This window comes from Oncorhynchus masou, chromosome 12 (assembly GCF_036934945.1).
Source record: "Oncorhynchus masou masou isolate Uvic2021 chromosome 12, UVic_Omas_1.1, whole genome shotgun sequence".
Taxonomy (NCBI): domain Eukaryota; kingdom Metazoa; phylum Chordata; class Actinopteri; order Salmoniformes; family Salmonidae; genus Oncorhynchus; species Oncorhynchus masou.
In genome coordinates this window covers 30283138-30299126 of record NC_088223.1, presented here as the reverse complement: position 1 = coordinate 30299126, position 15989 = coordinate 30283138, and the positions used below count along the sequence as shown (strand labels likewise).

At 45.2% G+C, this 15989-nt stretch overlaps 1 protein-coding gene across 1 annotated transcript in view; it reads right to left on the bottom strand.

The window, feature by feature from the left end:
* The window catches only part of LOC135549063 (protein FAM135B-like), a 63567-nt gene that overhangs the window by 1022 nt on the left and 46556 nt on the right, over positions 1–15989 (bottom strand). The window contains exons 8-18 of the mRNA XM_064979129.1: positions 11738–11891; positions 11528–11577; positions 10428–10583; positions 9207–9280; positions 8887–9041; positions 3833–6086; positions 3440–3606; positions 3108–3199; positions 2801–2898; positions 433–584; positions 75–185 (exon numbers count right to left, since the gene is read on the bottom strand). Coding sequence (XP_064835201.1) covers positions 75–185; positions 433–584; positions 2801–2898; positions 3108–3199; positions 3440–3606; positions 3833–6086; positions 8887–9041; positions 9207–9280; positions 10428–10583; positions 11528–11577; positions 11738–11891 — 3463 coding nt within the window. The remainder of the gene's footprint in view (positions 1–74; positions 186–432; positions 585–2800; positions 2899–3107; positions 3200–3439; positions 3607–3832; positions 6087–8886; positions 9042–9206; positions 9281–10427; positions 10584–11527; positions 11578–11737; positions 11892–15989) is intronic.

The following is a 15989-nucleotide window of genomic DNA, read 5'->3' as shown; positions in this document are numbered from 1 at the left end:
CAAATGTATTTATGAATATTTAAAATCATTGTGCTCTTACAGTATAGCTCCTCATCCATTATAGCAGTATCTACCTGGTTTCTGGCTGAGGAGATAGAGGAATGTTTTCCGAGGATCGGTATGATCTCTGCAGGTAAGCTGCAGCAACGATCCGGATTTCTTCAGCTTCTGCATCAGCCACAGACCTGTAACAGTCCTCTGAATTAGACATACACTCCCCCTTTTGAAGACACTGGGAGGAGGACAGAGCAGAGCTGAATGCAATTACTACATAGAATGGTAAGACGAAAATCAGAAACACTTCTTGCAGTAAGACAGTATATATCTGCAATGAGCTGTTTCTATTCTCCATGCTGAGTCAACAATGGCCTAGGTTTTGCAAGGATTTCAAAGGTCCAAGTAGGTAGGTATACTGACCCCTCCCCACCTCACCTGTGCTGACCAGCGTGCTGTTGTTGTACAGAGTTCCCAGGTGTGGTCCGGACAGAGACAGGAAGGTGTGCAGTTTGATCAGGTAGCAGCGGAACCGAGGCCTTGTCAGAACCGACCGGATGATCACATTCCCCAGAGAGTGACCGATGAAACTGAGGGTTGAAAAGAGATCACTCAGAAAAATCCCTCTGCTGCTACCCAGATCTCGTTAGAAAAAATAGTACCAAATGACAAGACCTCCAGAATAGAAGCTATGCACAGAAATAAGTGCCTCCAATTTTTTGTCCCCTGGTATTTACTCTATTAGTATAAAGTGTTCAGGATGAGGGTAGCGCATCCAATCTGCTGTTAACTCCAAATAAATGATTAATGTTCAAATAATCGTCCTCCAAAGCAAGGCGCCGCCGTGCCGTCTTAATGGCTACGATAGCGGTAGCTAGAGTAATGAGCTGCTTTGTCCCAGTAGTCAATGAGACACTAGATTTCCTTAGATGTTCATTTGCCATCTGCTAATTACAGTAGTATCACCATCATCAAAGTACTGGGCAGCTTCCCTCAACACCAGCTCCTGACAACTTCTTCATCGGTTTTCTCGAACACTAAGTATAGAGGCGATGTGGAGAGAGACAGCTGCTTCTGTGGCACTCCATGTCTTTAGTCACAGAGTATAAACAATGTTGAAAAGAATACATACTTAAATAGCATACCCAGAAACTCAGATAGGAACATTGGCATATTTAGGGCAATTATTGCACATGATGAATTTCTGTACTTGGACCCATTAGAAGTGTTATGCTACGGAGAAAAATATGCCGGGGCGGCAGGTAGCCTAGTGGTTAGAGCATTGGGCCAGTAACAAAATGTTTGCTGGATCGAATCCCTGAGTTGACAAGGTAAAAATATGTTGTTCTGCCCCTGAACAACGCAGTTAACCCACTGCTCCCCGGTAGGCCGTCATTGTAAATAAGAATTTGTTCTAAACTGACTTGCCTATTGAAATGAAGGTTAAATAAAATAATTTTAAACGTTTCAGTTCTTCATATCACAGAGAATGCTAAGTGATTGACAGTGCATGGGAATATCCTTCATTACTGTGTTATTAAAACCTCTAACTCAGAGGGGGCTGGTGAGAGGAGCTATAGGAGGACGGACTCATTGTAATGGCTGGATTGGAATAAAAGGAACGGTATAAAATACATCAAACATATGGAAACCGCATATTTGATGCCATTCCATTTATTACAATGAGCCTGTCCTACTACAACTCCTCCCACCAGCCTCCTCTGCTTTAACTGGCCATCAGTTTGATAGGGTTTGGAATTGAGCTGAGACAGGGGGGGGGGTTCTCTTTTGGGCAAAAGTCCATCCTCCGTCTTCTCTCCTCCATGACCTGAAAACCGATAAGTGGAAATCTGCCACACCCCCTTTAAATCAGATTTTGCTTTGTCAGAGGAGAATTACATGCACACGTTTAAAAACAATATACTACTTATTATTTTTATAAAATGCAGTGCAAAAATAACTTCATTTTTTTTGATCACTTTACATATTTATTTTGGGATCCACCCCTGTGAACGTCATTTGCCCAATGACTTGTGAGTGGAGAAGGACCGTCTCATTTCAAGCAAGCACATTTCCACCCACGCTAACTCTCCTTGCTGACTCTCCTTCATTAACTTTGACCTTTTCGAAAGAAGGCGAGAGGACGGAGGCGAGAGGACGGAGGCGAGAGGACGGAGGAGAGAGGACGGAGGAGAGAGGACGGAGGAGGTGAGCAAATTGAATTGATAAAAGGCTGTGGGGAAGATCTCAAAGTACTGCTTGCGTACTATCTCCTCATCTTCTTCTCAAAACCCATTGGAGAAGGTCAGAGGGGAAGGACCTCTGAGGATGCAAGGAGAACGCAATTGAGGACCTGCCAGGGAATATCATCATGTGCCTCCATCTAGTGGCTATATAGAATACTACATCAATTTTGTTTCTCCATTGCCTCCTATTACTGTACTGTGTCTTTATGTTGTGTGGTAGTTAGGATACTGACCTTAATGTTGTGTGGTGGTTAGAACTGACCTTAATGTTGTGTGGTGGTTAGAACTGACCTTAATGTTGTGTGATGGTTAGAACTGACCATAATGTTGTGTGATGGTTAGAACTGACCTTAATGTTGAGTGATGGTTAGAACTGACCATAATGTTGTGTGATGGTTAGAACTGACCTTAATGTTGTGTGGTGGTAAGAACTGACCTTACTTAATGTTGTGTGATGGTTAGAACTGACCATAATGTTGTGTGATGTTTCGAACTGACCTTAATGCTGTGTGGTGGTTAGGAGAATGTCTTTAATGTTGTGTAGTGGTTAGGATACTGACCTTATCCGTCCAATGGTGAGGTTGTACAGCTGAATGTGCTGGATAATCTCGTCTAGTAGCCTGTCCGTCATGGTGTCAAAATCTGCAAACGTGTCAGTCTGCAGCCAAGGAAGAGGAAAACAACACATTTTCACATTTATTTAACCAGGAAATCCTACCGAGATCAAAATAACTTATTTACAAGGGTGATCTGGCAGACGTAGCCTAAAATTAAAGCATATTCACAGGATTCGCTCATACCTATTATCGATTCTCTAAAATCAATGTTTATTGTATTAATGTGCGGACAGAATACTCAGTATTTTACCTGGTTCCTTTCAGACATGAGGAAGTCCAGTCTGGACCCTGGTAATCCCAGCTCTATGAAGGTCTTCACCAGGCGAAGGTCTGCACTGTTGCCTTGGAGACAATACAACAATACAGCTTTAAACTCCTGGCCCTGATCAGTATGTAAGTATAGAGAGCGGACCCAAACCATATTCTGACCTATTCAGTTCTTTTGAGTAAAGCTTTATTGTTCTAGCATTGGACAACATTGTGTGATGTTTTATCATCTAGGCAATGGACATATACAACCTGGTGGATCAGGATCTGGCTGATCTGGTTGATTTGATTGATTGATTGATTGATTGGTCTCACCATCAAGGCCGTGGACACATACGACCAGGTGTATGCCATCCTCAAACTCCTCATCCTCCTCCTCAGGGGGGAAGTAGGGCAGGTCGGAGGCCAGGTGAGGGAGGTCACTGTACAGGGTTGCCTGGAATACCAGCTCCTTCACCAGATCCTCTTTGGACCTGTAGAAACTGGAACACAATGCAGGCAAAGGTGGCATCATTATGGGAAATCACAGCAGCATTATTATGGGAAATCACAATGTTATATGCATATGCACACGCTCAGAAGAACCCATCATCAAAGAGGAAAAAGAGCAATGAAAACGTCTGACTTCTCACACATCTATGACTGGTTCCCCACAACTCACTGCGGCATTTCTTCTCATTCTAAAACTAGAAAGATTAAACAACTCACTGCAGCATCCTCTCGTTTGTTTCGTCATCTGGCCCCAGGGCATTGGACGAGGACGAAGAGATGATGCCGAAGGAGCCCAGGGGCTGATGGGTAATGGGGGATGCGGCTTGTCGAGTGGAGATGCCGCTAATGGACGGTGAGTCCCGGACAACGGAGGAGAAGGGAAGACAGGTCGGAGCACAGGACACAGACATATTCACCACCTCCACCATCTTCCTGTTCATAAAGGATAGGCCTGACCCTGAGTTTGACCCTGAGCTTGACCCCGAGCCCGCCCCTGACCCCGAGCTACTGGGGATCTTAGCCAGCTTGGTCTGACCGTTGAGATCCAGCTCCTCTCTCTCATTGGCCGGGAGCCCTATGAGGTCATCAGGCCTGGCCGTATCATTGGCAATAAGGCCTAGGAGGTGGATGGGTCTCTCTGTGTGGTTGGGGATAGAGGGGATAGGCCTGGGGTCATGGAGGCTCTTCCTCTGTGAGACCACCACTAGGTCACGCAACCCGACCCGATGGAGGCTCTGGGACGGAGTCTGGTGATGATCCAGCCGTTTCTGGTCAACAAGGTCATTCAACCCAATCTGATGGAGACTCTGACAGTCATCCCTGACTGGATTATCCTTCACATCATCCACCAGCACACTGCTGTCATGTTCACAGGGTTTGGGTTTGGTCTCACAGCTACAGGGGGCAATCTCTACTTCACAGAGACCTGGGTCAACTGAGTTTAACACACCACTGCTATCTCCTCTGTGATGGTTCTTATCCTCCATCTGACGGACTATAGCTGGATCCTTCACGTCATCATGACCTTCAACATACTGTTGGAACAGCAAGACTTCAGGAACTCGACTAATGCCACTTAAGACTGCCTTCATGTCCTGAGTGTATGACAGGGTCTCTGGCAGAGCAGATTCATTAGATCTAAGAGTTTCTTTAAGATCACAACCACTCTCCTGATGAGCTCTGGTCACCTGCTGGGGTGGTGAGGGAGCTGCTCCCCAATCAAACAGACCAACCTCAGGCAGCTCTCCCTCCTGGATGTCCTCCAGAGAGGAGTGGTTAACCCCGGATAAGGACTCCAGGTGTCTGATCACATCCCCAGTCGTTACATTAGTGGCAGCAGTGGAGATGGTAGTGTATCCCTCCTCCTGGTCCTGGTACCCGCTAGTCCCCTCGCTCTCCATGTCTACCTCCTCCTCAGCTCCTCCCTGGTCCTCTTCTGTGTCCTCAGGGCTGGAGATCTGAGGAGCTGAGACAGACTTGGTCAGTTTACTGAGCTGGTTCCTCTGTTCCTCGTCGTCCTCGTAGGGCAGGGAGGAGATGGAGGTGAGGGAGGCCTGGATGCCAGCGCTGCCACCCCCTCCACTGGGCAGGCTGCCCCTGCTGTTTCCGCTCTCTGTCTGCAGGCCCTCTAGGGAACTGCGGTGGGCCGGGTTTCTCCTCGCCAGGCGCTGCAGTACCAGGCTCTCCTCCAGAGGGCGCCCTCCTCCCGTCCGATAAACATCCAGGGGCCAAGCCATCGAGCTGGGCTCGCTCTCGATGCCAGAGTCAGAGATGACGGAGGGGGAGCGGTTTAGGATCTTGGAGCCACCAAACCCCACCCCTCGGTTGGCCAGTTCTCTCCTCAGGTCTGTAGGTAGAGGGGGCGTGAGGGGATGATCTTTGAGTGGAGCCTGGGAGTTAGTGGTTAGACTGCTCAGAGGAACATCCTTCTCTTCTACATCCAAGTCAATTCCTGTACTGATAATGTTCTGGTATCTCTGTGTGATGATGTCTTGATGGTTCTCCAAGTCTTTCCAAGTTGTGGCTTCACTGTTAGAAGTATGTTGTGGGTCTGTACAGTGTTTGTGGTTGGAGGAGAGCACTGCCTCTCCTCTGAACGGATCCACATCAGTGGGTCTGACTGTAAGGAAGCTCAGGCCTAAACCAGGGCTCTCCTCTGAGATCTCCTCTGTCTCAGTCTGCTCCTCTGGATCCCCTGGCTGGACTGGCTCTCCCCGGTCTGTTTCTGCCTGGTCTGGGTCTGGAGTCTCAATAGATGGAGAACCTATCTTGTCAGTAATAATGCTGGTGCTCTGCTCTCCTATGAGAGACCTGTACGTAGCCTCACTGTCTTTAGGCTCCTGGGTTGGTATTGCTGGTGAGCTGGCGAGCTGGTCCAGGGCAGGAGGACTAATGTTTGTATCAGTGACTGGAGGCTTGGGAATGGCCTGCTCACTGGTGGGCAGATGTGTTGGTGCATATGATCCCCAATCTATACATAAAGATGAAGAAAAATGTTAGGTCTTATGCTAATACTAGATGTTTAAATTATACTGGTCTACACTACTTAAATACGTATGGATCTGAACCAGATAAAACAGTATTGTTAGCAAAAATAAAAGCAGACTCAGGTCAGTATTCAAACTAAAACAGATAAACTACCTATGTACTGCTTAAAGGTGAATTCTTGTTGCGCTATCAGCGATCAAGATCGCCGCTAACGTCAGGAAATTGCCTTTAATCCTCTAAGCTAAAATATGGAATTGTTTTAAGGTCATACCAAGGATCATTTAGCTATTTGATTTTAATTTTAAGACCCCTTAAGGTATTCAAAAACATATAAAAACATATTGGATGAAACATTGAATTTGGCATTACTGCTCTTAGCCAATTTAATAACAGATTCACTCCATGAAACAACAGATAGTCCCAAACATCGAAATGAAGTTTGTTCTGAATTTGTTCTGAATCTATCTGAGAGATATAAGAAAGATATTTGACATGTATTAATCCCCTTATTTTAGATACTAAACCTTCTCCATATATACTTCCATACATTGTTTTAAATGGTACCGGGGGCCTTCCGATGAGGCTTGTGAGGCTTGTGGGCATACTAGAGCATCGTGGTCATAATAGTTTGTAAGCCAAACCGTTCAGAAGCTACAGAAGTTTTCGTAAGAAGACAGACTTTTCTAGATGTCTTATGGTATGACAAACGCCACTCTCTCTCTGCCACCTTTCAGCGCAGATGCAGAAGGGCGACATCGGCAGATGCGGTGGATTGAAACGCAGCCCATGCAAAAAAACAAACACATCTCTCTCTAGCTTAAAACCTGTTAAGGCTATGCACAATACTGCCCCCTTTGGAGGAATTGCGTGCCCATAGTAAACAGAAAAAAAATCTGTCCAAAATTGCTAATATATGCATATAATAATAATCATTGAATAGAAAACACCCTAAAGCTTCTAAAACCGTTCGAATTATGTCTGTATGTAAAGCAGAACTCACAGGGCAGCCATTCTCCCAAACTCTCTCTCTCATCAGGAAAGTTACCCCAACTTTGACGTCATCGCCCCCACCCTTCCCAACCGGCTACAGATCTGGGAACAGTTTCTGTGTGTTCAGCGTGCTGTGCTCTTTCAATGGGGCGAGTAATGGAGAAAATCCCGCGAGCTTTGACCGGTTGGCGGGCAAAATAGTGACGTGTCACTGGAAAATATCTGTGCGTCCTGGCGCAATTGTATACAGCCTATTCTTTTGTTCTATTTCGTTTGAGAAGAGTTGCGTTCATTCGGTCGAATCGCCAATTGTTTTGTACGCTTAGAACATCCTAAAGCTTGATTCTGCACTTAGTTTGACCAGTTTCGTCGACATATAATATGTAATTTTTAAGATTTGATGCGCAACTGTTCGTGACCAGAAGTAATTTTTGGTAGCATTTCAGCTGGAACTTGCAGCATATGCTAATACAAAGACACACGAATTGAAACCAAACAATGTTTTGGGTAAGTATGACTTCTTCCACTACATTCTGATCGAAGACCTTCAAAGGTAAGGGAATATTTATGTTGTAATTTTGTGTTTCTGTTGACTCCAACATAGCGGAGGAATATTGCTTATGTCTGAGCGCCGTCTCAGATTGGTGCCTAGTGAACGAATTCTGTAACGTTAAAAATAAATGTAACACAGCGGTTGCATTAAGAAGCAGTGTATCTTTCTAACTATATGTAGAACATGTATATTTAGTCAAAGTTTATGTGTATTGCTGTTATCTGGCGGAGCTATGTATAATTTCTCAGGACATTTTTGTAGAATTTTTTTGAACATGGCTCAATGTAAACGGATTTATGGATATAAATTGCATATTATTGAAAAAAAACATAAATGTACTGTGTAACATGTCCTATCACTGTCATCTGATGAAGATTTTCAAAAGGTTAGTGAATTATTTTTATTTTAATCCTGCGTTTGTGATTGTGTTTTTTGCTTGACAATATGGCTACATATTGTATGTGTCCTAGTGGTGGTTTGATATACATATGTGCTATGTTTTCGCCGTAAAACATTTTAGAAATCTGACTCGCTGGGTAGATGAACAAGGCGTTTATCTTTAATTTGAGCTATTGGACTTGTTAATGTGTGGAGGTTAAATATTTCTAAGAATAGTTTTGCATTCTGTGCACCATCTTTTGAGTTGAGTTTGGGGGGGGGGGGGGTGCCCTTGGGGAACGTGTACCGTGATGTCGTTTAAACAGACAGATTTCGTGGTATCCAATTGGCAGTCTTGCCTCATCACTGCAACTCCCGTATGGAATCGGGAGAGGCAAAGGTCAAGAGCCATGCGTCCTCCGAAACACAACCCGATTGCACTGCTTCTTGACACAATGCACATCCAACCCGGAAGCCAGCCACACCAATGTGTCAGAGGAAACACCGTACACCTGGTGACCTGGTCAGCGTGCACTGCACCCGGCCCGCCACAGGATTCGCTAGTGCACGATAAGACAAGGACATTCCTGCCGGCCAAACCCTCCCTAACCCGGACGATGTTAGGCCAATTGTGCACCTCCCCATGGGCCTCCCGGCACGGCCGGCTGCGAGAGAGCCTGGGCTCGAACCCAGAGTCTCTGGTGGCACAGCTACCACTGCGATGCACCCGGGAGGCCCCTAAACAGATTTTAATGGGGATTTTTGTATTATTTTTATTAGATTTCTGTGGGGTCGCAGAAATTGTAGGCCAAGGGTTAAAGTCTATCGCTGTTAAATGAAATCCTGGACTTAGTCAACTCACCTGTCCGTGGAGACTCTACATATCGGTCTTCGAAGATGATAGGCAGGCTGTTCCAGTCTCCGTCAATGTCCAGGCACTCTACAGGTAATGGTGGCATCCTGGTCAGGTAGTTGGAGTTACGCACCTCCACAGCTATCTGACAGTGTCTGTTGATCCTTTAACCAGGAGATAGAAGATATCTGTCATAATCACTCAAACACACTAGGCCTACCTTTTCTCCATTCATAGAAGGATGTCTTAGATAAAGCATTAACATCAAATTAAATCTAAAACAGAGTGACAAAACTAAATCATAGAGCTCCTGGAATGGCAGTACTCACAGGTCCTCTTGAAATGTCAGGGATGTCTCTTTGGGGTGTTCTGTGAAGAAGTATGCCTCTGAAAATCGCCTGACCTGACATCGGCACAAAATACAAACAAAAACAATCTTAATTTCCTCACTGAGAAACTTACCGAGTTAATACTGTATGCACAAAAGGCAATGACTTGATCTTCAAAATAACATCAAAAAGAGAAATGGTGTAAAAGTATTGGTAACTGCCAAAATAATGGAAAGACTTGAGTAAATGAGGGATACAAAGTATATTAAAAGCAGGTGCTTCCACACAGATGTGAGTTATCTAAGCAATTAATTAACATCCCATCATGCTAAGAGTCATTTATAAAAATCCCTTAAACAGAAATAAATACAAAAATCCCACTAAAGTGTAACTAAACCTCCCTCCTGTTATGAAGGCACAAAGACAGACAGAGTCAGGAACATCAAGAAACAGTGTTTCTGTATGTTTGTTCATAAAGGTATATTACACAATAAATGTTCATTAAAATCCCACCCTCCTGTGGGTGGAACCATGAAACTAACCCCTGAAGGTAAACTAATATGGAGAGTCCAGTGGAGGCTGCTGAGGGAGGACAGCGCCCAATAATGGCTGGAACGGAGCTAATGGAATGGCATCAAACCATGTGTTTGATGTATTTGATACCATTCCACGTATTCCGCTCCAGCCGTTACCACGAGCCCGTCCTCCCCAATTAAGGCGTCACCAACCTCCTGTGATGGAGACATGCTGTGTTCATTAAGACTCAGACAGACAGACAGACAGACAGACAGACAGACAGACAGACAGACAGACAGACAGACAGACAGACAGACAGACAGACAGACAGACAGACAGACAGGAGAGATGAAACTAACACTGTGAGAGACAAGAGCCTGGAGACCTGCTAGCAACACTGAGGAGAGGAGTGGGAATTACATTACATTAATATGAATCATTCCAATGATTAAATGCAAATTACATTTGGGATTCTCAGATATAATGTCTATTCAAGGCATTGAGGTCTATAGGGACTAATCATCAGCTGGTGTGTTTTATCTGGCTGTAAAACTCTTACGCAATCTCACACACAAAACCGAATCAGAATAGTGGACTCTGGAGGGTTCAAGGCCTCGTCCTCTAGTGTTGCATACTTCATAATATATCAGATAGTATCTAGGGGGGTGTGTGATGTTCCTGAGGAGGTCAGGGGTTAGGGCTCACCCTGAGTGTGTGGTGTTCCTGGGCCAGGTGGGACAGGATATGTGTGTTGGGTACGGCAGCCTCCAGGAAGCGGGTCCACAAAGCCGACAGCTGGGAGCAGAGCAGGGTGAGATCTCTACTGATCTGTTCTGCTACCTTCTCATGGCCCCCCTGCAGCTAGAGAAGGAGAGGAGAGAGGAGACAGACGAGGGTCAGTGTGTGGTGCTGGTTAGAGGGGTTAGAGGCTGGTTTGAGGTCAAAGGGCAGGTTAGGTGGACCAGAGCTGAGTCAGGTCTCTACTGATATGTTCTGCTTCCTTCTCATGGCCTCCCTGATCCTAGAGGAGGAGAATAGAGTGGATACCGATAGTATATATTTATATACTCAATGACTTTATCCAGATGCCACTGCTATCTTAGATATATAGTACAGGTAACTGCCAAAATAATGGAAACTATTGAGTAAATGAGGGATACAAAGTATATTGAAAGCAGGCTGCGCTCCCACACAGGTGTGGTTCCTGATTTAATTAAGCAATTAACATCCCATCATGCTTAGGGTCATGTATAAAAATGCTGGGAAGGCCATTGGTTTGGATACCATGGCTATAACCCCATGCATGAGTGGTCACTAAATGGTTTGATGAGCATGAAAACAATGTAAACCAGATGCCATGGCCATCTCAGTCACCAGATCTCAACTCAAATGAACATTTAAGGGAGATTCTGGAGTGGCACCTGAGATTGGTGTTTTGTTGATGGTGGTGGAAACACTAAACTATGGAATTTATTTGGAAGAATGGTGTTGCATCCCTCCAAAAGAGTTCCAAACACTTGTCGTATCTATGCATTGAAGCTGTTCTGGCTCGTGGTGGCCCAACGCCCTAGTAGGACACTATGTTGGTGTTTCCTTTATTTTGGCAGTTACCTGTACGTTGTTCAAGTTAAAAAATGAATAATGGAATTTCTATTTTATTTTTATTTATTTAACCTTTACTTAATTAGGTATTTAAGAACAAATTGTTAATGGAAATACAAGTAGAACAGAGGAAAGAAAGCATAGCTAATATAAAATGTTGATCTTGGTTTTTAGCAGTACTGTATGTCTCGTACACCACATACCTGTAATTCTATTGTGAGCTGATTTAATGTTTCTTCCACAGGTAGCTCCTCTGTGGAGAGAAAGACAAGCGAAAGAGATTACTACAGCATAGCTCAAGTCTACTAAGTATCATACTTTATTTTGAACAACAAAATAATTGACTTGATTGACGGCCACATAGACATAGCTAAATATTGAGGAATTGCTATTGTAACATCTTGTTGCCTCACCTATTTCCACTTGGTCCAGCTGTGGTATCTCCTTCATCAGAGTGGTGTAGTAGCGGCGTACGCCTCGGTGTACCACCAGTAGGAGGCGACAGAGTCTACCATGCCACGTGTGAGCTCTCTGAAGACAGTTCTCACTAGGGACGTAGAAACTACCCTGGGGAGAGACAGGAGGGAGGAGAGGGGAGAGACAGGAGGGAGAAGAGGGGAGAGACAGGAGGGAGGAGAGGGGAGAGACAGGAGGGAGGAGAGGGGAGAGAGGAGAGACAGAGAGTAGAGAGACAGGGGAGAGAGGAGAGACAGAGGAGAGAGACAGGGAAAGAGGAGAGAGAGAGGAGAAACAGGGGAGAGAGGAGAGCCGGAGAGAGGAGATACAGAGAGAGGAGAGACAGGGGAGAGAGGAGAGACGGGAGAGAGGAAAGACAGTGAGAGAAGACAGGGGAGAGAGGAGAGACGGGGAGAGAGGAGAGACGGGAGAGAGGAGAGACAGAGAGAGAAGACAGGGGAGAGACATGGGAGAGGAGACAGGAGAGAGAGAAGAGACAGAGAGAGGAGAGACGGGAGAGAGGAGAGACAGGAGAGAGGAGAGACAGGAGAGAGGGGAGAGAGAAGAGACGGAGAGACAGGAGAGAGGAGAGACAGGAGAGAGAGAAGAGACAGAGAGAGGAGAGACGGGAGAGAGGAGAGACAGGAGAGAGGAGAGACAGGAGACAGGGGAGAGAGAAGAGACGGAGAGAGGAGAGACAGGGAAGAAGAGAAAACGTTGGTTACTCCGTCTACATAAAAAGATAATGAGCTGCATTAATGACGGCCAAGTTCACATACTGGGACTTTACGGCCTCCGCAGTACGAACCAATGGACTCCCTCCGTGTAGCCTTGTAATTGACCTTGGTCTGGAACAGGACCTTGTTATGGACCTTGTTTAGTGAGTTAACACCAATGTGTAAAGTCTCAGTAACTACTGGAGGATCAAATCATCTTTTGGACACAAGCAGCTCCTAAACATAGCTTCTTACCCAGTAGTAAAACACATGGATGTGGTCGTGGCACTGGAAGATGTAGAAGACAGGAGCAGAATGACCATTAACACGTCCTGTGGACAGGAACGAACTAAACCCCACACTTCCCAGTAACCACAAACTACCCAGACATCAGTAACAATCACTTGTGATGTTTCATACAATATTTCTTAGACAAGGAAGGTAATGGATCAAAAGCAAATCTGTCCCCCAATGATGTCACTGTGTAGTACAACCTCAGGAGGCTGAAGAAATTTGTCTTGTCACCAAAAACACAAACTTTTACAGATGCACAATCGAGAGAATCCTGTCGGGCTGTATCACCGCCTGGTACGGCAACTGCTCCGCCCTCAACCGTAAGGCTCTCCAGAGGGTAGTGAGGTCTGCACAACGCATCACCGGGGGCAAACTACCTGCCCTCCAGGACACCTACACCACCCAATGTCACAGGAAGACCAAAAAAATCATTAAGGACAACAGCCACCCGAGCCACTGCCAATTCACCCCGCTATCATCCAGAAGGCGAGGTCAGTACAGGTGCATCAAAGCTGGGACCGAGAGACTGAAGAACAGCTTCTATCTCAAGGCCATCAGACTGTTAAACAGCCATCACTAACATTGAGTGGCTGCTGCCAACATAATGACTCATCTCTAGCCACTTTAATAATGAAAGAATTTATGTAATAAATGTATCACTAGCCACTTTAAACAATGCCACTTTATATAATGTTTACATACCCTACATTACTCATCTCATATGTATATACTGTACTCTATACCATCTACTGCATCTTGTCTATGCCGTTCGGCCATCGCTCATTCATATATTTTTATGTACATATTCTTATTCATTCCTTTACACTTGTGTGTAAAAGGTAGTTGTTGTGAAATTGTTAGGTTAGATTACCCGTTAGATATTACTGCATGGTCGGAACTAGAAGCACAAGCATTTCGCTACACTCGCGTTAACATCTGCTAACCATGTGTATGTGACAAATAAAATTGGATTTGATTTAGTACCATTTCAGGGAAAGTGTTCCTATTTCTCCCCAGCAGGTGGCTCTCTAACCCCAAAACACACAGTACATTCACTGGACAATCATATTCATCCTATTCTCTGTACAGGCCTATAACCTACAGAAACAGTTCTGGTCTCTTCTGCAATCAATAGGAGCCACAGAGCCCAGCTACTACATATCCAGGTCAAGAGTAAGATAGTGAAATAAGTTATTCTAGTCAAGGACCCAAACAACACCCATCGGTTCAGATGCCGGCTGTCATCTTTTTAGAGACGAGGCAGGGTCAGGTCAGACTGGGACAGGTCACCTCTGACCCCTTCCCAGTTCCAACACACACAGGCCCCAGCCCTTTGGGACCCTCCTGGCCCCTGTCAGTTCCCTGGGTTGGGTCCATCTTCTTGTGACTGCCTGGCTGTATGTGTGTTAGTTTCAAAGGCATGTAATGCTGGTGTGTGGATAATGCCTGTGTATGTGTGTTAGTTTCAAAGGCATGTAACGCTGGTGTGTGGATAATGCCTGTGTATGTGTGTTAGTTTCAAAGGCATGTAACGCTGGTGTATGTGTGGATAATGCCTGTGTATGTGTGTTAGTTTCAAAGGCATGTAACGCTGGTGTATGTGTGGATAATGCCTGTGTATGTGTGTTAGTTTCAAAGGCATGTAATGCTGGTGTGTGGATAATGCCTGTGTATATGTGTTAGATTCAAAGGCATGTAATGCTGGTGTATGTGAGTTTGAAGGCCTACTATAATTTACCTGGGGGCAGTAAAGCACAAGGCCCTGTCATCAATGCTCTACTCTGCTCTGTAATAACAGTTACTACTGCTGGATCCTCCACAACCAGAAAGGAACACCTGTATGTTTACTTTCAGAATTCCTTTTACCTTTATAGAGGCATGCTGGGATATGGGGGTTGGGACTTGAAGCAACTACAGAGGCAAAGAACAAAAAAAGCTATTTCTTTCCCTATGAACGCAGTCATTATCGCCCCTCCCCCACAGAGCAAAACAGTTTATTCTTAACTGACAATGGGTGAGTTGCGTTCTGTTCAACCTCTACCCAACTTGTAGTCTAAGAGTCTCTAAACACTTCACTCTGTCGATCGACGTCCGAGCGTGTGCAAGGGCGGAGTCAGGTGTCTCTTCTCCACGTCGTGGCTGCGTTCCACCCAGAGAGGAAGTCCGCCTTGTGTAGTGTATATCCACTAGGGGACTTGGGGAGCCAGAGCTTTACCAAGCAAGAGGGTCTGAGACATTCTGTATAAATACAGTACATTTATTTTTCTTTGGATACTGTATTAGTCTTCTTAAGTCCCATTTGTCAGCAGCAGCGTCATGTGAAGCTGACAGTCTGCTACTGGAACACAGGGCTGAGGAACCAGGTGACATACTGGATCGGATGGCTGCTGCAGTGCACCGTGGGAGACCTAGTCACAGGGGGCCCATCTGCTCTGGTAGAAATAGACCTAAGAATTACAGAACACTAACATGAATGGGAACTCCTAATCTAGTAATTCTATTTCTATGGCTCACTTTACATCTACATACAACGGGATCGAGGGACAAGCCAGAAGCTTGTCAGACAGACAAGCTGGTAAAAACAGCAGGACAGGTCTCTCTCTCTCTGAAAGACTGTGTGCTTTCAGTATTATTTGATAATATCTGCCTATCCTCTTGGATTGCTACTTGACATTCTCAACCACCCCACGAGGGTCGAAGACGAGTGTCTCACTCTTAACAGGGGCTCTCAGAAAATGTATCTTTATCGCCTCTGATATTTCTGAGATACACATTTTTAAACCAATGAGGAAACGTGAAAGGTCGAATGGAAAAAGAAAGGCAACATCCATTTTCTGCCCACCACAAGAGAGGCTGCACCACTATAATTCAGCTGATACCGATGGAATTTTCCAACGACACGTGTCCAGATTGTGCAATAACGACACTCTTAGTAATGAATAAAAAATTGAAAAAGTAGCTTGGTTAGCATGGAAACACTCCAGCAGTGAAAGTGCTGAAAATGTGCTGATACCCTCCAGGTAGAAAGCCTTAAATAAATAAGGGCTGGAAGAGAGGAGAAAGGGGGAGAGGGATGGCTCACACACACACACACACACACACACACACAGGGCTCTGTATACATTTCACATGCAGGTACATTTAAGCTACATGGCGGTTAGAGGAGAACTCATTACGGGGATCAAACATCGCCCCCCCG